At 40.5% G+C, this 23252-nt stretch overlaps 1 protein-coding gene across 2 annotated transcripts in view; it reads right to left on the bottom strand.

Moving 5' to 3' along the window:
* The window catches only part of RAPGEF5 (Rap guanine nucleotide exchange factor 5), a 372046-nt gene that overhangs the window by 65967 nt on the left and 282827 nt on the right, over window positions 1-23252 (bottom strand). For both annotated transcript variants that reach the window (XM_073677776.1, XM_073677777.1), the window contains 2 exons: window positions 12580-12695; window positions 12130-12218 (listed from right to left, as the gene is read on the bottom strand). In XM_073677776.1, coding sequence (XP_073533877.1) covers window positions 12130-12218; window positions 12580-12695 — 205 coding nt within the window. The remainder of the gene's footprint in view (window positions 1-12129; window positions 12219-12579; window positions 12696-23252) is intronic.

Here is a 23252-nt window from a genome sequence, read left to right as displayed (position 1 = left end):
ATATTGTGTTTAATGTGAATACATACATGTGCATATGTTTATGCAGGTGGGGAATGACGTGGGAAGAAGGGCACAGACAGGTGGGGACTGCCTTCAAATATATTTTTGTAGACCTCTGTAAGCTTCTAGCACATTTCTGTTGGGAGTTTTTTCCACTAAAATTTTCTCAAGCTCTTGAATGTTTGCAGGGGTCCTTTTCCTCAACATTTCAGTTCTCGCCAAAGATTTACAATTGGACTCAGTCGTGGCTGGAATAAAACAGTACATTTTTCCTTCTTAACATTCTTGTATATTTTTGGATGAGAGCTTTGGTTCAGTATACTGCTGTAGGATCCATTTTGATTGGCTCAAACCTAATTTCTTACACATGGGAGCAAATTTAACTATAAAATGCTCTCATAACTAAAAAAGCCTCTAATCCCAGAGGCAACAAAACAGCCCCACAACACTATGGCTTCCTCATCATATTTCACTGTAGACAGGGTGCACTTTTCTTTATTGGCCTCATCTTGTCTATACAAAAAATTACGCCAAAGCATTGCCAAAAAACTCTTGTTTGGTATAACTTGTCCATACAACATTTGCCCAGGATTGTGGTTTGTCTATGTAACTGTTGTCAAAGTTGAGTAGCTCTTTTTTAAGCCTATTTGCAGTAGGGTCATTCTTGGCCTTAATCCTAAAACTCTGTTTTATTCAGTGTGTAGCGTAAGGTTGAAATCATCGCCCCAGATATCTCCAGTTCAGCTTACAGTTCTTTGGATGTTGTGATTTCTTTCCCACATTTCAAACATCCTTCTGTAGTGTTCACTTATCGATTTTCCTCTTTCTACCAGATTCTAGAAGATTATTGAATGTTCCTTAAGCAGCAACATAGCATTTCAAACCATTGAAGCCAGGACGCCATGCTCTTTGGAGATTAAGTCTTGTATCCTGAAGACTACTTGTGCTTGGTGATGATAGCATTTCTAGTCTTCTCAGAGATTGCTCATCTTTGCCACTGCAAACAGGGAATAAAACTGGCCTTTTTAAGCATCTAAGTCACCATACATAGGCTGATTAAAGTCATAGAAGCACTGACAAGTTGGGGAAAGGTCAGTCTAACATTACAATTTTGTCCTTCTGAACACTAGTGTCATAAGGGTCTTGGAAAGGTTTCCAATTTTGTATCCTCTTTTCCTGCCAAAATTTTCTTTTGCCATATTTTTTGTCTAGTGCCTTTCTGTATCCAATATACAAGTTTATAGGTATCCAAGAAGTTACACCAAAGACTTTATTTCAGGAGATATTTTACAGGGTGTACTTAATTCGGATGAGTCACCAGATTTCACAGTACAAATTGCATACATTATTAAATAAAAATGTCAAAGTTTTCCTGCCTAACAATTATCCCTTAGCGATGGAAGGGGTTCCTGTACGGCGGCCGTGCGCTATCACTATATGGAGTGTGCTCAGGAGCTGTAAGTACACCTGCCTGATCAGGTTCTCAGATCTATTCAATTTGTAACTAGTAAAAACTAACTGTGGCACAAAAAAATAATAATTCTGAAACATAGTGACAGAACACAACTATCAACGATATATTGGGGTAAAGTATCATAGCTACTACTACATAAAGTAAAACCACTAAAGTCTTTATCTACCTATGCCCATAAGACTGTAATTATGCTCCATCGCTGCATCGATTGCGTGGCATGTCACTGTAGCAGAAGTTGCCCATTAAAGAACAATATGCTCAAGAGAAATGCCCCATCTAGGGTAAATATTTTTCTGAAGAAAAGGGACATTAGGGTTGGGGATGAGTATTACAGGTATATGCTACCTCAGGCAGTACAATTAACTTCCATTAAACCCTTTGCTCTATTGGAAAATATGAATATCATAGAGGGGCCACCCCCGCAATGCAATCCCCTACATGAGCCAAAACGGAAAGCCACTACAAGCAGCTGCCATTCCTCTGGCAGACTTGGGCCATTACATGGACAGCCATGGATTTGAATGGCTGCTTGCATTGCACTGAGGAGAGGAAAGGAAATTCCACAACACAACTGATGTGCTGCGGATTTCAGAATCCTCATGCTCATTTTTGCTTACAATTTTTTTTTCCACTAAAATGTGGATTATAATCCAGAATCAGATTAGAATCCCAGGAAATGCCAAGCATTCAAACTTACTTTTTCTCAAGAGAGGCGCATGTAGCTTTATCTGTCCCTAATACTTTACCCTGCAGCTCCCCCTTATGCTGTTCAGAGCTATATAGAAAGTGCAGCGTTTAGTTTTAAGCCATTTTACTTAATTTTTTTTATAATTTAGTCAGTGACCACACGTTTTTATTGTATTTGAATAACTAAAAAGCAACATTGTCCATCTATCAGAGGAACATGGTTAAAGGATGATTTACTGTAATAGCCAACAATTTCCTATCATTACTCCGTTATGTGTAAGCCCACTACATTCTTCATGTCAGGCAGCTCCGGGTCTATTATTATTTAGAAGACTGCAAGTGGGAAAAAAAACAAAAAACAATTAGTGACTTGGAATTAATGTTGAGCAAATAGCGGTAATCCAAGAGAGAGTAGGAGGAACGCGAAACCAACAACAAATTATGTTGAAAGAAGCAGAGAAGTCAAAGGGCAATAAAAAATAAATTCGGGACGTAGTTATGATACAGATGTAGCAGTCAGCACTGCCCAGAGGACGGAACGTCTTATCTTCTATTTACATATTTAGGGAAGCGGAATATAACAATCCAGCCTGAACATAAAGTACACAGAGATACAAGAAATATGTAACCCGTTATATGACCACTGTCAGCTTTAGTAAAAAATGCATTCCTCGTGAAACAACATCAGAGCATCTTTTCTTAGAAAAAAAATGGCAGTACTAAATACCTTGCCAATAGAGTAAATCCCTACACAGTCTGCACTGCCAGCACTGATTGGACAGCGTCAAAGGCCTCGTGCACACAACCGTATTTTCAGTCCAAGTGCTGTCCATAAAAAAAAATGTACCACACTCGGAACAATGTTATTCAATAGGGCAGTGCAGGTAAGTGATTTTTTTTTTTCACTGACCGAATGGGTGTGTGAAAAAAATAGTAAGATTTCTACTTGTGGAGAGTGACAAGCCAGGCCTGGCATAACAGAGTTAGGAGACTTATAGGCCATACATGCTCCTCTGGGAAATTAAATATGCAAATTGTCTCTTCAGAAGAGGAAGAGGACTTGAACTCTAGTGTTGCCCCTCGTCAGTGTAAAGTATGAGATATGATTTGGCTGGGTGAGAGGCTTAAGACTGGGATCTAATGGGTAAGGTTTCTCCTTGTGTACGTGAACACTATATTTACACTATATTCTGAAATACATTGATAACTGTGGAGCATCTTTTGACACTTTGGTCTAACATTTGGCCAACGTTTCTCCTTGTGGAGGGTGACAAGCCAAGCCCGACATGTCATAGTGAGGAGACTTATACGCCATGCACGCGCCTCTGGACAATTAAATATGCAAATTGCCTCTTCGGAGAGGAAGAGAACTAGAACTCTAGTGCCACCTATTAGAGGCAGCAATCCTGAAAGTTAATATCGACCATTTAATGAGCCTTGCCTTATGAATTAGGATAAAAGCCAAACCAGAATCTCAATTTGCAGACACGGCGTTTCGGGGTGTTACCTCATCAGTGCAAGGTATGAGATCTGATTTGGCTAGGTGAGAAGCTTAAGACTGGGATCTAAGGGATAAGGTTTCTACTTGTGTAAGTGTACACTATATTCAGCAATACATTGATAACTTTGGAGACTCTTTTGACACTTTGGTCTAACATTACACCACTAATTAGTTGGCTTTTACTCTGCAGCAGTAACTTACACCAAAATTTCAGCAGAATTTTGGAAAGCGGTGCCACATTTTAAGACATGTGCACAAAGCCACTCTACTTTTGTGATAGGTGAGGTGCAAAACTATCAAAAACACATAAGTTTGATGCAAGGACTATGCAGCAGGTTTTTACTGCAGACCATCCAAGGATTCTAGTGCGTTTAGCAAGGTAAATCTTCCCCAGCGTCTATAACTAAAGACACATTTTTGTGGTGTTTTCAGTGACATTTTTAACACATTTGTCAATTTTATTTGTGTGTGCACCATATGTTACATTGCACTTTGAACTGCAATATAAAACATACATACATTGCACTGTGTTTTGATGTGTTTTCAGATGGGCACGGTGGAAAATATAATAGAAGGAAACCCGCTAACAGCTTGTAGTCACTTTGTGCATTACAGTAACAAGGCTCAGTGGATACACAGCTTTGAGCTGCTGGACACATGGATCTTCACCATTACAGCTCCTCATGTTTGAGGCCAATACAACTTGACAATACAAGATGACTGTGTGATCGGGTGACTTGTCCAGTAGTGACTGACAGAATGCTACAGATAAATCACAGAAAATGTGATAATATTCTAAGGATTAGACAGAGCGAACTCTTCCGCCAGGCTGGCCAGATTACACAGGGAACTTAAGGTTAATGTGGAACGACTGGTTGCCTTAATGCATTGTACCATGAATGTCAAATATATTCTCATCTCCCTGTCCATTTCCAAATGCTTTTTAGTCCAGAAGCAAAAAAATCCCAGACATTTCGCGAAAACCTGATGGAATAAAATGGCAATGTTTTCTCTAGCACAGTACCCAGAGACCTTCAGTGAATGATTGACAATTCAGATGTGTGCATTATACGCCTTCCAGACCAGTTCGTTCTGATTCCATACATTAATAATATAAAACCTATGAATATAATCTGGACAAAGGAACATCGCTCTGGAGAATATACTTTGCTGAGTAGTCAGGAATAAAGTTACTTTATTCTAAATTTGCTGAAAAGAGATTTTCCGTTTGTATTGTTTGTGTGTACTGTGCATGTAGTGTTATCATCGGATATTCAGTGAGCAAATACCAGAACAACATGGTATAAAGTAAGAAAAAAGAGAAGCGTAACGATCCATGTTAACAGAGGAGTACTAGTTTTAGAAATGATCTTGTAGATAGGATGGGCCAAGAACTTTCTACTTCAATCACCACATGTGCGAAATTCAGAACTTTCTCAAGCTTTAATTAGATTTGTGGTGAGTAAACCAGTAAGTTCTTGTCTTTAATTAATTACAAAGCTTTCCAGACCCCAAATGTCATATTAATCTCCACTGTTCTATGACATGACAAGCTCTTATCCCCACATGGCAGTTCTCGCTCTTATTGATCTGTCTGTTTAATCCTAAGGTTTCATAGTGACATGCGGCCAAAGTTTGCTGGGTGTCACTGCTACATTGCAGTGCAATACAAGGCAATGGAGTCGCAATGTGACCGCGAGGGTACTGCAATGAGCAAATTGAAAAACGTCCAACCTCGTTGGATTTTTTGGGCCTTGCTTGTCTAGGTCGCACTACCCTTGGAGTTGCGATGTGACCCCATTGACTTATATAATGCTGCAATGTAGCATCAACACCCGCATATCATATGTGGCACGACTTATCAGAGAACTGCTGTCATGTGACACATGACAGAAAAAACATTTGTGCGACTTGTTATTGTGCAACTTAGAGCTCTGATTTTTCTGTAGGTAAATCAGACAAGTTGCAGACAAGTCTCATGGAAACCATATGTCATGTGTAACTTGGATTGAAGGCTTAAGCATGAGTGTTGGGTACAACTTGCGACCAGCGACAGAAAATCCAACACATTTGAAAACATATGAGACTCTGTCACAGTTCGCATCTTGACACCAAAGGAAGTCATTACATCCAATGTTGCATGTGTTATTGCGATTTCAGTTTGGCATGACATGTCGCAGAGTAGCTCTGGCCTAAGTGTTAAAGGGGTTTTAGGATTTACGATCAGCTCAAAACACTGGAGACGTGGCAGAAACAATCGCTCCTGTGATAAAACAGGCAGGAAAATGTTTTACCTCACAGAAAGAATCAGCTGTGATCCCCTGCTGTAATGTCTGTATACTCTTTTGCTTCCTCCAATGCCCAGGAGATGTGGTATGATCAGACCATATTCCTGTACAGTCAGACACAGCCATTACACAGTACACAGCAGGGGCACATTTATAAGATTATCTCAGCACAGGAACATTTTTTGTAACACATCCAATTGTGGAACTAATTATTATACCAATAACTATTAATTAAAATGTACTTTGTTCATGAGACAACCCCTTTAAGTTGGCCATTCACACTACATGAATAAGGGACAATCCTGTTGATTTTAGTGGGAACTGTCAAACATCCAGAAGAAAACTCCAATTAGCATCACTAAGAAATGTACCTTATGGTTATGTTCCATGTGAAACACCCGGCGGTGGAAATAGCCCTTTATATTTAGCTATGTTCCCTTCACAATTACACCTGCATTACAGGAGCTCCAGACCACCACTAGAGAAGTACCATTCCCCAATATAATAAATAAGAATCCATGTTCCACGTTGTTAACATTAGATGCTGTCGTCCCAAATAATTAATAATACAAATTCTTAAATCAAAGGCTAAAATTTCTGAAGGTCCCTGGAAGCGAAGAATCAGGCAGCATTAGGATTTATTAATTTTAATGATATGTTCTCCATTTTTTTTAGGTGGAAAATTCCAACATGGAAGGAAAGATCCATGACAGATATTTATGAAGTTTTTCTATGGATTTTTCATTTCCGATATGCTTTTTTTAAACAGTTTTTTTCCCATTTGTTTTTTTTCACAGCCTTTCTATGGGGAATGTTCATCAAATAAGTGACATGTCACTTATTTTTATGACAGTTTTTAATACCATGTCAGAAAAAAAACCTCATTGCACAAACAACAATGCAGTTTTCCCTTTACTTCAATTAGAAACATATACAGTACAGACCAAAAGTTTGGACACACCTTCTCATTTAAAGATTTTTCTGTATTTTCATGACTTTGAAAATTGTACATTCACACTGAAGGCATCAAAACTATGAATTAACACATGTGGAATTATATACTTAACAAAAAAGTGTGAAACAACTGAAAATATGTCTTCTATTCTAGGTTCTTCAAAGTAGCCACCTTTTGCTTTGATGACTGCTTTGCACACTCTTGGCATTCTCTTGATGAGCTTCAAGAGGTAGTCACCGGAAATGGTCTTCCAACAATCTTGAAGGAGTTCCCAGAGATGCTTAGCACTTGTTGGCCCTTTTGCCTTCACTCTGCAGTCCAGCTTACCCCAAACCATCTCGATTGGGTTCAGGTCTGGTGACTGTGGAGGCCAGGTCATCTGGCGTAGCACCCCATCACTCTCCTTCTTGGTCAAATAGCCCTTACACAGCCTGGAGGTGTGTTTGGGGTCATTGTCCTGTTGAAAAATAAATGATGGTCCAACTAAACGCAAACCGGATGGAATAGCATGCCGCTGCAAGATGCTGTGGTAGCCATGCTGGTTCAGTATGCCTTCAGTTTTGAATAAATCCCCAACAGTGTCACCAGCAAAGCACCCCCACAGCATCACACCTCCTCCTCCATGCTTCACGGTGGGAACCAGGCATGTAGAGTCCATCCGTTCACCTTTTCTGTGTCGCACAAAGACACGGTGGTTCTCAAATTCGGACTCATCAGACCAAAGCACAGATTTCCACTGGTCTAATGTCCATTCCTTGTGTTATTTAGCCCAAACAAGTCTCTTCTGCTTGTTGCCTGTCCTTAGCAGTGGTTTCCTAGCCGCTATTTTACCATGAAGGCCTGCTGCACAAAGTCTCCTCTTAACAGTTGTAGAGATGTGTCTGCTGCTAGAACTCTGTGTGGCATTGACCTGGTCTCTAATCTGAGCTGCTGTTAAACTGCGATTTCTGAGACTGGTGACTCAGATAAACTTATCCTCAGAAGCAGAGGTGACTCTTGGTCTTCCTTTCCTGGGGCGGTCCTCATGTGAGCCAGTTTCTTTGTAGCGCTTGATGGTTTTTGCAACTGCACTTGGGGACACTTTCAAAGTTTGCCCAATTTTTCTGACTGACTGACCTTCATTTCTTAAAGTAATGATGGCCACTCGTTTTTCTTTACTTAGAATTTGTATTATAGCAAGAAAAAAAGCAGTTAACAGTCTATTCAGTAGGACTATTAGCTGTGTATCCACCTGACTTCTGCACAACACAACTGATGGTCCCAACCCCATTTATAAGGCAAGAAATCCCACTTATTAAACCTGACAGGGCACACCTGTGAAGTGAAAATCATTTCCGGTGACTACCTCTTGAAGCTCATCAAGAGAATGCCAAGAGTGTGCAAAGCAGTCATCAAAGCAAAAGGTGGCTACTTTGAAGAACCTAGAATATAAGACATATTTTCAGTTGTTTCACACTTTTTTGTTAAGTATATAATTCCACATGTGTTAATTCATAGTTTTGATGCCTTCAGTGTGAATGTACAATTTTCAAAGTCATGAAAATACAGAAAAATCTTTAAATGAGAAGGTGTGTCCAAACTTTTGGTCTGTACTGTATAAATTGTATTTGAATCAGATTTTGGAGCGGAATATGCTCTAAGGGTATGTTCACACACAGGTTTTTTACACAGATTATGAAGCAAATCCACTTCAAAAACTGCTGCAAATACTCTTCCTTTTGATTTCAATGCAAAATCTACAAAGCTGTCTATACAGCTAGCTTTTTTGTACAATTTTTTTCCCAAAGAGGTTTTGAAAACCGTTCCCTGGGAACAAAAAGTGTATTGACATCTCACTTCTGTGATGTGGATTTCTTGTGGAATCCGCTCCAAATTTAGCACTGTCAATCCAAAAGTCTGCAAAAAAAAAGTGTGGGAAAAAAAAGTGTCATATCTGAAAAATGGATTCCTGACACTCATTTATTTTGAGAACCACATCAGACTTTTCAGTCTCAAAATCTTGGCGTGAACATAAAATCCTTGTCAATACACTCTGTAAAAAGAACAATAAAATTAATGCCATTATAAAGTGAAAGAGAGACATTTTCATAATTTTACAATAGACATTATCCTAGCATGGCAGATGTCACCACATTGTGACCTGAACCAATATTCTTTGCTGTGCTGCAAGTGCATTTAGTTAGAATTGGTGACATCCAATTTTAAAAACTAAGATGGGTTAGTCCAGACTAAACAATTTAGGTAACAGGTCATTCTCGGGGTTTTTAAAAGGGTAAAATTGCTAAGTGCTTGTAAAAACAGGCACCTTTGCAATTTATGGCTCAGTGGTTATCACTGCAGCTTTGCAGCACTGGGTGCAAATCCCACCAAAGACAACATCTGCAAAGAGTTTGTATGTTCTCCCGTGTTTACGTGGGTTTCCTTCGGGTTCTCCCGTTTCCTCCCATAATCTAAAGACATACTGATAGGGAATCTAGATTGTGAGCCACAATGGGGACAGTGATGATAATGTCTAGAAAGCACTGTGGCATATGATAGTATGAATATATAGATAAATATATATTCATTAAAGCAACTCTCCGTTTAACTATTTTGTTCACTTCTCATTTCATAGGTTACTGGCCACCTCAGCAGTCTATCAGCAGAGGCCGGACTCCTAGGCAAAGAGTGCAGTTCGCTTACAAGCTCTTTTCTATAAAGCTTGTAAGTCCTGCTCTGAAGTTGGGCAGATTGCTGAATCTGTACAGTCAATACCCTGTGCTCCTCTGGTGCTGCAGGGGCAAAGCTTTCTCTTCTTGCAGAATAGGAGAGTGCACAGATCAAGTCAGCGGTGCAGCAATGCTGCTGTCCGAACCGTCAGTCAATTAGGAGCGCACTGCCCCCAACAAGAAGGAAACTGGAAATCTGGGGAATGGTGTCCTCCTGAAGAGGTGACTTGAGATTACCTCTTTCATTTATTCAACTATAGGCAATGATATATGCCCATTTTTCTTTTTTTTCCAATTAGCAAACTTAAAAAAAAAACTGAAGGTGGCACAAAGATGATATAGTGGCTAATCATACTCCACCTTCCATGCAGTGAATTACTAACATATGAATGCTAAGACGGCACTAATGACTTCCATCATTCTCACAGTCTACCCCAACAGTCTACCCCAACAGTCTCACGGTCTACCCCATCATTCTCACGGTCTACCAGACCCTCTACAACATGCAGCTGTCACATACATACCTCTGCTCGATAGTCCAATATGCTTCTTTTCTAGGTTCCATTGTTACGGACTCAGCATTTGTACCTGTGCTTTGTTTACTTTCATAGAAAATGAGAATTTTCTTATGCCAATTCTCAAGACACCATGTCTAATAGATTTAGTGAGGTGTTACGGTGGGATGAGTGATCACCAGGAAGGCTGGAGCTGTGCAGGAAGGCTCGAGGTGGTAATTTAGTACAGTAATTCAATTTGAATATTCACAGCCACTCAATCTCAATCAAGAATGTGGATAGATGGCTGAACGCTCTCAGCGGTGACTTGACCCATCATTTCCCACAAGGGGACAGGGCAAGCTGTCCGTGCATCTCATCTGCATGTCATCAGATGGCTATTTCTAGTCTCAGCCTTCCCACAAAAAAAATCCTTTACAGGCTCTTGCACCCAAACAAGAAACATTTCCTGAAGCGCCACAGTGCTATTCATGGAAGTCATTAACATCCTAAATGAGAAACAGTCAAAATTAAAATGAACGTTAATAGCTGGCACTTGATTGCTAATTTCTTGGATCTCCAAAAATGGCTAAATGAGATTTATAGTCATTATTACACAACATTATTATGCCTGTCTTTTTATCGCAGTCATGAGACATGAGGAGGCCGGGAACATTAAATTCCGGTTGCGGTGGGGGCAGCAAGGAGCTGTATTCACTTTGCAGTTTAGTACATTGTTGATAATGAAATAAACATCAGATTTTCTCTCGCTACTCGATGCAACGCAGAAGCGAGATGCTGCAGACTTGAGGATGGCTTCTCCAGAGATGGCCTGAGCTAAACAATAGACCATAAAGGATAATGCAAGATAATGAGAACACAAGGGCTTCCTGCTCTCATGTCACCTGAAGTGCAACCCTCCGCTCTCCAAAACAGACTCCATTCATTATTTCTCGCGGTGTCATCACACGAGAATGCCAAAATGATGGTATACCTGATGCTACAATTATAATGACCTTCACTATACTCGTATAGGCAAAGACCAAGCATTACTGACAGATGGACTGGATCTATCTGAGATGATCAAACACAATGTATACAGGGATTACTGTACAAAAGATGCCACTGAATAATTCACTGTGTTTAGTTTTTGTTTTCTCTGTTATGGTAGCAAGTGTCACAGGGGGGCTGAGAGATCGCTCTGACATCAGTAGGGAAAACTTGGCTGCAGGGAAAGATTCTTTCTAGATAACTAATGAAAGTTTTGCCTCCTACTTGGTTAAACTTTAAAAAGCAGCGGGCTCAGTTTCTAATTAGCTGTCTACTAGTCACGGGCTGCTCCAGGAGTGGGCTTTCAGCCTTTTTAGGTCTCGTGCAGGAACAGAAAGCAATACAACAATCACAGATGTCAGTCAATCCAGACGTTCTTCACCAGATAATGAAATGACTTAAAATATGCGATTCTCCACTTTCTCAATTGCCACTGGCTACATTAAATTGCTGAGCATTACGGATAACGCTAATGAACTATATAACAAGTAAGAGACACCAGCATGGATGTACTATATGTACTGTAACTGCCGTGTGAGACTTGCAAATCTGGGTAAGTGAGGATTAACTGTCAAATCGTAGACAGTCTATCGGGGAGCCCAAACAACGCTCCACATGGTCAATAGACACTATAACCACTGATACATACAGAACTAATACATGTCAGTTTGATGACTCAAGATGTTCTGAAGCAGCTGACAGCTTTTCTATTTTCAACCTTTTGTGGTGGTACACCTCCAAAAGAAAAAATACCAACTTAGGAAGCAATTGCATCATGACCGTACCACCCACTCCGCTCTAAGTCTGGACATTCATCATGGTGTAATATGAGGTTATGTTGACATCTAAAAGTTCTTCTTTATTGACTGTGGTTTGTAAAAAAACAAAAAACAAAGTAACCACAATGTAGCATGCAAAGCTTTCTGGTACTTGGCATTTGTCCACAAGCGAGGAACCCACATCTTATCATACCTGTCTCTTTGTCTTGTACATCGTCCAGGTGTAAGTCATTCAAGAGGTGCTCCAAAATCTTCTCTGGCGTCCCAGATACCACCATGTACCTATCAGAAAGCAGAGAGTCCACAGAGTCATCCTCGGTAGATGACTGAGAGCGACTGCTCCATTCATCCTCCTCATCTTCCTCATCAATGTATTTAAAATAAGGCACATCAAATGTAGGCAAAGGAAGCTCCCTGACGGTAAAAGCTGCTGATGGCTTCACATCCATTTGGGCATCAAACACCCTCAGCTTTGAACTTCCCATTGTGGTGTTTGACTGACAAGGGCATCCCCTACAACGTGCAGTATATTCCCACACCAGCTCTGCCTTTGCTAGCTAAATCCATCTGGCAGCTGAGCTCCGCAGTCAGCCTGTGCTTGTCTGGTTGTGTGCATCTGTATGCCTGGAGGAAAAACTCTTACCTCCAATCACGCTCGCCACTCCCTGCTGTGGAGGCTGGCCTCTCTGACGACACTTTCCTGAGCACCAGGACATCTTGGTCTTGGTCTCTCACTTGTACAGTACTTGCTTCCTCCTCCTGGTTGGATGAAATAATAGGAGTGATATTAGGAAAAATCAATGAGAATACAACATCAGCTTCTTACATGCGAGTCTCATTCTTTACACAGCAATTCTATGGAGCTTCCAATAGCAAAGATCATCACATTGAACGACTCATTCATTTGTGCCTTCAGTGAACATTACACATGCCGTGGTCTTATGCATAATTTATTCTTGATCTGAATAATCGGTCTCTCAAACAAACAATTATATTAGTAAACATATAATAGATCTATATGGGGATATGTTCACCTGTCAGATTTTATTTTGGCTTTTATAATCTGCTTGGAGAGAATAAGAATGGAAATAAAACATTCAGTCACAGGAACCATACATCTGGATTGCTCATATTTTTCCAAAAATGTCTATAATTTGCACCCGTTCCTTATGCGATCTGTTTTTTGGAAGGACCAAAAAAGGCAATCTGCACAACTATTTTTTCATAAAAAATAAATATACAATAAATATAAATATACTGAGCATGGTGGCACAGTGGTTAGCACTGCAGCCTTGCAGCGCTAGGGTCCTGGGTTCAAATCCCACCAAGGACAACATCTGCCAGGAGTTTGTATGTTCTCCCCGTGTTTGCGTGGGTTTCCTCCAGGTTCTCCAGTTTCCTCCCACACTCCAAAGACATACTGATAGATATACACGCATACATACATAGAAATGGTCGTTTTTTTAATTTCTTTTATTCCTTTAACAGTGTGTGGGAAAACGGATCATAATAGATGTTCATTCATTGTGTCATCCATTGAACAGATCAATTTTTAAAGGGAATCTGTCAACAGGTTTCTACTACCCATCTGAGGGCGGCATAATGTAGGGACAGAGACCCTGATTCCAGCGATGTGTCACTTACTGTCCTTCTTACTGCAGTTTTGATAACATCACTTTTATCCGCTCTGTGTAACCCGCCCACACCACTGATTGGCAGCTTTCTGTGTACACTGTGCATAGGCAGAAAGCTGCCAATCAGTAGTGGGGGGCTGATTATACAGAGCTCATGAATATGGAGGACTACATGTCAGCAGGTCTACCAGTCCTCTAATGATAAAATCACTGTTCTGGAAGCAGTACATTATCAAAGTTACAGCAAACAGCCCAGTAAGGGACACATTGCAAGAATCAGGGTATTTATCTCTACATTATTCTGTTCACAGATTGGGTGACAATAACCTGCTCACAGATTCCTTTTAGGCTTGCGTATGCCCAGAACATTATTGGTGTTCAGAGACGCCGCTAGTAAAAATCAATCCAATCAAAACAGCAAAAGAGAAACCAAACTTTCCATTTTTAAACAGATCTGTCAATTGTAGTTTGGACCCGCGCCAAAGTGGTGGCATGTCCTAGTCATGCTGCAGGTAGACAGGCATATAAAAATGGACAAACCGATTAAAAAGACACGTTATAATTCTATGTACATGAATTTTGCTGAAGCCATGCGGCACAAAGAGCATTAGCTGTTACTATGTACAAATAATCATATGTCTTTGAAAGTAACACCTCAATGAAACATCCACTTATGTCCCATTATGTAACAGGGCAGAATCTCCTCCGTGAAGCATGAACCTGTAGCCGGCTCACAACGCTGCATAATGTTTACACACTAGCAATTATAACATGGCTCATTCTCCATCGACTAATACAGAAGTTTGTGAGCGGATGGATAGACAGTGTCGGGGCTCACATTTAATTAATTCATGCCTGTAATGTTAAAAATGGCAATTTATTGTCCACACTTGCCTAACGTCACCTTGGCTACTATATTGTTCTGCATACCTCACACAATACCTAATCACTTCTTCCTTTACACTTAGATATATACTTTAAAGAGGATTCCAGAATATGAAACCTGTCTGCTTACTGAAAACAGCGCCATATCTACCTACAGGTTGTTTATGGTATTGCAGCCAAGCCTCATTCAATGAAGTTGAGCTCCAATACAATCCTTAGGATGGTCTGGTGCTTTTTTGGGAAAAATCAGTCATGTTTTTCTAATTCTAGACAACCCTGGAGGTTGTAAAATCTACACCAAATAGATGGCAACTTTCGTGTCCCTTTAAGAAAAAATAATTATCCAGCTTTAAAAGCCAAGGGCTGGCTCCGTATTGTTAATGGATGTAGCATTGGCTTTGTGCAGAGACGAGGATGGATGCAGAACTCTATGGGTCACTGCACCAACATTCTCTGAATCTCAGCTGTTTGAACAGAAGAAGCTGAATAATCATTGCTTTTTGCATACGCAGCCCACTGGGTTTCCACAGGCAATGAAATCTTTGAGCCTGATCATTATGAGCGCTTTTATTTAAGTGCTGAGGGAGGGTACAGAGCTTTGCAAACCAATGGTAAAGCAGCTCTCCTTTTAATTATTCCAGATCTAAAGCTTCGATGCTCGTAAAGTCAATGGAGTATAAAGTGGCAAGAAAAACAATACCAGACGTTGTGCCACACCAGTGCATATGGGGCTTTTCATTCAAATATGCCAACATCAGAGGGGATATTTCATCAAAATGTACCTTACATAGCCACTTCCACATAGAGATATCGTTGAGACTCTCAAAGCATCGCTTCATGTCTCACTGATGACACACAGCGATGGCGGAAACCGTGCCGGTGCCACCCCTATGACTGAAAGAACAAGCCTGCCGGGGGGAATAAAGTTAATTTCCTCCTGGCAGCGGGGCTCTCAGTGCAGCGACTGCATGGTGTAAGAACTCTATTAAACTGCAGATTACTAACGTTATTTTACATGACAGGCTCCCTTTAAACTGTGTATTTTCAGTATATGCATTTACCTATAAGGCTTTTTCACAAGTAGCGGATATGCTTAATTTCTCTACGGCTTTTTAGTCACATTTTCTGTATGTGTCCTCACCAAACAATAACTTATCTTATTATTATATATTATATATTTGCTGCTTTTTGATGGGTTTTTCCCCTTCATTTGAGGTGTCCTGGGTGCAGATTTGAATCCGTGTTTTGTAAAGCATTTTCTTTTTAGTATAGAAAAGGCTGGATTCAGCAATTATACACACAACTGTGTTTTTTTTCATGCATTTTCCCAGACTCCTTATAGGAGACTATAGAGAAAAAATGCACCACAAAAATACACAATTCAACAATCTTTACAGGGAATCAACAGAATTTCCCCTACTCCCCAAGCTACTTATATGAACATGCACCTTTCAAAGACAAGACCAGCAATACCTTTCCATGGCTAGTCCATTCCTTTATTACTGAGAAATCAGAGTTAGAATGGATATGCAAATGAAGCTGAAGCGCTTTTGACATGTGGAAGCTCTTCCCAAGCCTCTGTCACTCCAGCTCTACTTCCTTTCCAGCACCACCTCCTCCTGCTTTACTGACAACTTCGTTGCTTGAAGTCACACAGCATAGAGACTATAAATTAAGCTGGAAGAAGTGGGGAATAGAGCCGGAGTGACAGAGTCTTCACTTCAGATCTACAAATAGTTTAGTTTCATTTGAATATGAATTAAAATGCTGATTTCTCAGTAACGGAGGAACGAATCGGCCATGTAAAGGTATGGCTGGACTTGTCTTTGAAAGCTATGTATATGAAATACTTTTGGGGGAGTAAGTCAGCTGACAGATTCACTTTAAATGCACATTGGGCATTACAGGAGTATTCCCATCTCAAAGATCCTATCCCTATATGTAGTAGGTATAATAATAATAATATTAGCAAATATGTCTAATTAGAAAAGTAGTATAGTTTTTCTGATTCACTACGTCTCTTTCCTCATGTGCAGGCATTGCAGGACCCTAGGTATCCATGGTTACGACCACTAGCAACTAGCTGTCACTATATCAGTGGTCATAGCCATGGATACCTAAGGTTCTGCAATGCCTGCACATGAGCAAAGAGACATAGAGAATCAGAAAAACTACAGTCATGGCCAAAAGTATTGAGAATGAGACAAATAGTAATTTTTCCAAAGTTTACTGCTTCACTTTTTGTAATGGCAATTTGCATATACTCCTGAATGTCAAAGAGTGATCAGCTTAACAGCAATTACTGTACTTGCAAAGTCAATATTTGCCCAGAAAATGAACTTTAACCCCCAAAACACATTTCAACATCATTGCAGTCCTGTCTTAAAAGGAGCAGCTAACATCGTTTTAGTGATTAATCCATTAACACAGGTGTGGGTGTTGATGAGGACAGGGCTGGCGATCAATCAGTCATGATTAAGTAAGAATGACATCACTGGACACTTTAAAATGAGGCTGGTTCTTGGTATCATTGTTTCTCTTCAGTTAACCATGGTTATCTCTAAAGAAACACGTGCAGCCATCATTGCACTGCACAAAAATGGCCTAACAGGGAAGAGTATCTCAGCTACAAAGATTGCACTTCAGTCAACAATCTATCGCATCATCAAGAACTTCAAGGAGAGAGCTTCCATTGTTGTCAAAAAGGCTCCAGGGCGCCCAAGAAAGACCAGCAAGCGCCAGGACCGTATCTTAAAACTGTTTCAGCTGCGGGATCGGACTACCAGCAGTGCCGAGCTTGCTCAGGGATGGCAGCAGGCTGGTGTGAGTGCTTCTGCAAGCACTGTGAGGCGGAGATTCTTTGAGCAAGGGCTGGTTTCAAGGAGGGAAGCCACTTCTCTCCAGAAAAAACATCAGGGACCGACTGATATTCTGCAAAAGGTACAGGGAGTGGACTGCTGAGGACTGGGGCAAAGTCATTTTCTCTGATGAATCCCCTTTTCGATTGTTTGGGACATCTGGAAAACAGCTTATTCGGAGAAGAAGAGGTGAGCGCTACCACCAGTCTTGTCTCATGCCAACTGTAAAGCATCCTGAAACCATTCATGTGTGGGGTTGCTTCTCAGCCAAGGGAATCGGCTCACTCACAGTCTTGCCTAAAAACACAGCCATGAATAAAGAATGGTACCAGAATGTCCTCCAAGAGCAACTTCTCCCAACCGTCCAAGAGCAGTTTGGCGCCCAACAATGCCTTTTCCAGCATGATGGAGCACCTTGCCATAAAGCAAAGGTGATAACTAAATGGCTCATGGAACAAAACAGAGATTTTGGGTCCATGGCCTGGAAACTCCCCAGATCTTAATCCCATTGAGAACTTGTGGTCAATCATCAAGAGACGGGTGGACAAACAAAAACCAACAAATTCTGGCAAAATGCAAGCATTGATTATGCAAGAATGGACTGCTATCAGTCAGGATTTGGTCCAAAAGTTGATTGAGAGCATGCCAGGGAGAATTACAGAGGTCTTGAAGAAGAAGGGGCAACACTGCAAATATTGACTTGCTGCATTAACTCATTCTAACTGTCAATATAACCTATTGGTACTCATAATATGATTGCAATTATATTTATGTAGGTGATATAAACATCAGACGAACACTAATAAAAACCAGAGGCCAGCAGATCATGTGAAAATATAATTTTGGTGTCATTCTCAAAACTTTTGGCCATGACTGTATACTACATTTCTAATTGGAGGGATTTGCTAATATTATTATACCTACTACATATGGGGATAGGATCTTGGAGATGGGAATACTCCTCTAACTCCACTTTGCTTTGACAATTAAGCACAGCAGATTTCCTTCAGAAAAAAAACTGTGTAAAAAATAGCATTTAATATATATGTGGAAACAAGGCCTAAAAAGAACATTGCTACATAATATCCTATTTACTAACCTTAGTTAGGTTCATTAAAAGACTCACATTGAATAGGCACAGGTTATACCGGCAAATGGTTCCCATGCTTCTTGGCACTGTCATACATTTACTGACTGCCATAAAGTTCATTATTTTGTCTCACACTAGTGTATACATTGTAATAAACAAAGGCATTCTGGTTAACAAATGTGAGTAAATGTAAAACATCAGGCAAATCTTGGCTGAGGCATTACTTTTCACATTAAAATATACCGTCTGTGCGTCATCCTAGTTGCATCATTTATGTTTCTTCTAGGAGTTTTTCCTTAAAAAGGCTAAATTCACGTGAAACAAGCAGCCCCTTACAGCGAAACAAAAATGTGTTCTGACAAGCAGTTAATAAGGAGAGAAATAAATATATACATATATATATATATACATATATATTTTATATATATATATATATATATATATATATACACATATATATATATATATATATATAACACACATACATACATACATACACACACAGTACAGACCAAAAGTTTGGACACACCTCATTTAAAGATTTTTCTGTATTTTCATGACTATGAAAATTGTACATTCACACTGAAGGCATCAAAACTATGAATTAACACATGTGGAATTATATACTTAACAAAAAAGTGTGAAACAACTGAAAATATGTCTGATATTCTAGGTTCTTCAAAGTAGCCACCTTTTGCTTTGATGACTGCTTTGCACACTCTTGGCATTCTCTTGATGAGCTTCAAGAGGTAGTCACCGGAAATGGTTTTAACTTCACAGGTGTGCCCTGTCAGGTTTAATAAGTGGGATTTCTTGCCTTATAAATGGGGTTGGGACCATCAGTTGTGTTGTGCAGAAGTCTGGTGGATACACAGCTGATAGTCCTACTGAATAGACTGTTAGAATTTGTATTATGGCTAGAAAAAAGCAGCTAAGTAAAGAAAAAAGAGTGGCGATCATTACTTTAAGAAATGAAGGCCAGTGCGAAAAATCAGGAAAACTTTGAGAGTGTCCCCAAGTGCAGTTGCAAAAAACATCAAGCGCTACAAAGAAACTGGCTCACAAGAGGACCGCCCCAGGAAAGAAAGACCAAGAGTCACCTCTGCTTCTGAGGATAAGTTTATCCGAGTCACCAGCCTCAGAAATCGCAGGTTAACAGCAGCTCAGATTAGAGACCAGGTCAATGCCACACAGAGTTCTAGCAGCAGACACATCTCTTCAACAACTGTTAAGAGGAGACTTTGTGCAGCAGGCCTTCATGGTAAAATAACTGCTAGGAAACCACTGCTAAGAACAGGCAACAAGCAGAAGAGACTTGTTTGGGCTAAAGAACACAAGGAATGGACATTAGACCACTGGAAATCTGTGCTTTGGTCTGATGAGTCCAAATTTGAGATCTTTGGTTCCAACCACCGTGTCTTTGTGCGACGCAGAAAAGGTGAACGGATGGACTCTACATGCCTGGTTCCCACCGTGAAGCATGGAGGAGGAGGTGTGATGGTATGGGGGTGCTTTGCTGGTGACACTGTTGGGGATTTATTCAAAATTGAAGGCATACTGAACCAGCGTGGCTACCACAGCATCTTGCAGCGGCATGCTATTCCATCCGGTTTGTGTTTAGTTCGACCATCATTTATTTTTCAACAGGACAATGACCCCAAGCACACCTCCAGGCTGTGTAAGGGCTATTTGACTAAGAGGGAGAGTGATGGGGTGCTACACCAGATGACCTGGCCTCCACAGTCACCAGACCCGAACCCAATCGAGATGGTTTGGGGTGAGCTGGACCGCAGAGTGAAGGCAAAAGGGCCAACAAGTGCTAAGCATCTCTGGGAACTCCTTCAAGATTGTTGGAAGACCTTATCCGGTGACTACCTCTTGAAGCTCATCAAGAGAATGCCAAGAGTGTGCAAAGCAGTCATCAAAGCAAAAGGTGGCTACTTTGAAGAACCTAGAATATAAGACATATTTTCAGTTGTTTCACACTTTTTTGGTAAGTATATAATTCCACATGTGTTAATTCATAGTTTTGATGCCTTCAGTGTGAATGTACAATTTTCATAGTCATGAAAATACAGAAAAATCTTTAAATGGGAAGGTGTGTCCAAACTTTTGGTCTGTACTGTGTATATATATATACATACATACACACAAACACACACACATACGTACATATGTATAGTGCTAGTATTTCCCACAAATATGTTACCAGCCATGTACAGTATGTTACAGAATTTACCAAAAACACTTTGCTGCCAGAGCAGATTCCTAATTCTCCAGCAAGGTCACGGCGCTAACATTCATGAAGCCAATTAATGTGTTTTATCCTCGCTGCAATGATCTCTTGGGAGGTAACTAATATTCAGACCGAGGATTATAATTATTTAGATGGGGAATACTCTGTGGGGCATCCTGGACAATGAAACACTGAAAGGACACAGAAAACACATATTGACTTCTTATTAAATCTAAAGCTATATGAAACTCATAAATGTGAACTGTGAAAGGAGGGAAATACACGAAGAGTTTTAGAGTCAATCTGGGGAAGCAGCAGTTACACATAATGAGTGACAGTAAATTGTCCACATCAGATGAATAAGACTCTGCACGTTCTATTGTTGGAACGGATTTCCACAACATTAGGGACGATGAAGTGTCCGCCAACATTAACACAATCATTGAGAAAAAAAATTAATTGAAAAAAATCCCAACAAAATCACACATTTCCTCCACTATACAATATAATTTAATAGAAAGTAAATACAAGTAATGGAAATTAATCAGATTTTGTAAATTAATATATCTATTTATCTCTATAGATAGATATATATATCTCATAGATCATCATGAAATCTGAAGATTACCAAAGAATTTTGGTTAACAATGTAGTGCCCAGTGTCAGAAAGCTGGGTTTTCATCCTAGGTCATGGGTTTTCCAGTAGGACAATGACCCCAAACATACTTCAAGAAGCACCCAGAAATGGATGGAAACAAAGTGCTAGAGAGATCTGAAGTTCCCATTGAACACTCGTGGAGAGATCTTACAATTTCTATTTTGAGAAGACACCCTTCAAATATGAGAGACCTGAAACAGTTTGCGAAAGAAGAGCGGTTCAAAATTCCAGTTGAGAGATGTAAGAAGCTTGTTGATGGTTATAGGAAGCGATTGATTGCAGTTATTTATTCCAAAAGGCGTGCAACCAGATATTAAGTTGAGGGTGCCAACAGTTTTGTCCGACCCGGTTTTTGGGGTTTTGTGTGAAATTATGTCCAATTTTCTTTTTTCTCTGTTTTTTTTGTGTTGTTTCAATACACAAAAAGGAAATAAACATGTGTATAGCAAAACATGTGCAATTGAAATAATTTCCTTGGAGAAATACTTCATTTTCTGGAACAATTTCAAGAGTTGCCAACACTTTCGGCCATGACTGTATATATGTATATAGACAGATATATATCTATATATAGACCTATCCATCCATCTATCTATCTAGCCATCTATCTACACACACACACATACCGTATATTTTGGACTATAAGACGCACCGGTCATGTGGTCATGATGCACTGTTATGGGGGGGCGGGTCTGATGCTGACACTGTTAAAGGGGTAATGTCCTCCAATTCTGTACTAATATCCCCCATCCTAGTATATATGGCCCCAATCCCCATCCTGGTATACATGGCCCCCATCCCCATCCTGGTATACATGGCCCCCATCCCCATCCTGGTATACATGGCCCCCATCCCCATCCTGGTATACATGGCCCCCACCCCCATCCTGGTCTGGTATACATTGCCCTTATCCCCATCCTGGTATATGTAGCCCCCCCATCCTGGTATATATTTATATAGCCCCCTCACTCCATACACATAAAAAAATAATGGATTCTTACTCGCCTCCCCTCTGCTCCAGCGACGTTCTGTTCTGATGCCAGCAACTGACATCAGCGTGTAAACAGTGCATGACGTTACTGCCATGCACCCTCACACACTGAGGACAGCTGCTCCCCACACTGGGTACTATGGGAGTGGAGAGCTTTGAATATTCATTCTCCTTAATAGCGTGCACACTGTTACCACAACCGCTGGCTCCTGCAGCAGAAGGGCGATCACTTGTGCCTGCTATTAAAGAGAATGAATATTCACTGCTCCCCACAATCATGGGAGTGGAGAGCCGTGCATATTAATTTTCTTTAACTGCGGGGCGCATGTTATTGCTGAGCAGCTGCAGTCGCCGGATACTGCCTCCCGCTTATCAATCGTTGCCGCTCTCCTCCACCATTCACAGCAGGGACATCCAAACTACAAGACGCTCCCCCAACTTTCCTCCAAAATTTTGGAGGAAAAAAGGTGCGTCTTATAGTCCGAAAAATATGGTATACATTATATGGGCAGCACGGTGGCTCAGTGGTTAGCACTGCAGCCTTGCAGAACTGGGGTCCTGGATTCAAATCCAATCAAGGACAACATCTGCAAGGAGTTTGTATGTTCTCCCCGTGTTTGCGTGGGTTTCCTCCGGTTTCCTCCCACACTCCAATGATATACTGATAGGGAATCTAGATTGTGAGCCCCAATGGGGATAATGATGATAATGTCTGTAAAGCGCTGTGGAGTTAATGGCGCTAAGTGAGTAAAATAAATAAAAATAAATAAATAGGAAAAAAGCCAGGAAAGCTAATTTAAATCCAAGCACTAAAGGTCCTGATTAAGTGCATATTGATGGCTTTGACTAGAACCAGGCCATGTGTTCACTGGTCAGTCAGCTGGGGGAAGCTTAGCAGAGTGGGTTATGTTGGAGCTAAAGAGAGACCAGCCAGAATCTCTCTGAAAAGAGACTGCACAGGTCA

The sequence above is a fragment of the Phyllobates terribilis genome, unplaced genomic scaffold, assembly GCF_046119375.1.
Source record: "Phyllobates terribilis strain yellow unplaced genomic scaffold, ASM4611937v1 Scaffold_4__5_contigs__length_816908805, whole genome shotgun sequence".
NCBI classification, from domain to species: domain Eukaryota; kingdom Metazoa; phylum Chordata; class Amphibia; order Anura; family Dendrobatidae; genus Phyllobates; species Phyllobates terribilis.
Note: the sequence above shows the minus strand (reverse complement) of the source record. Positions and strands in the feature narration are given on the sequence as shown.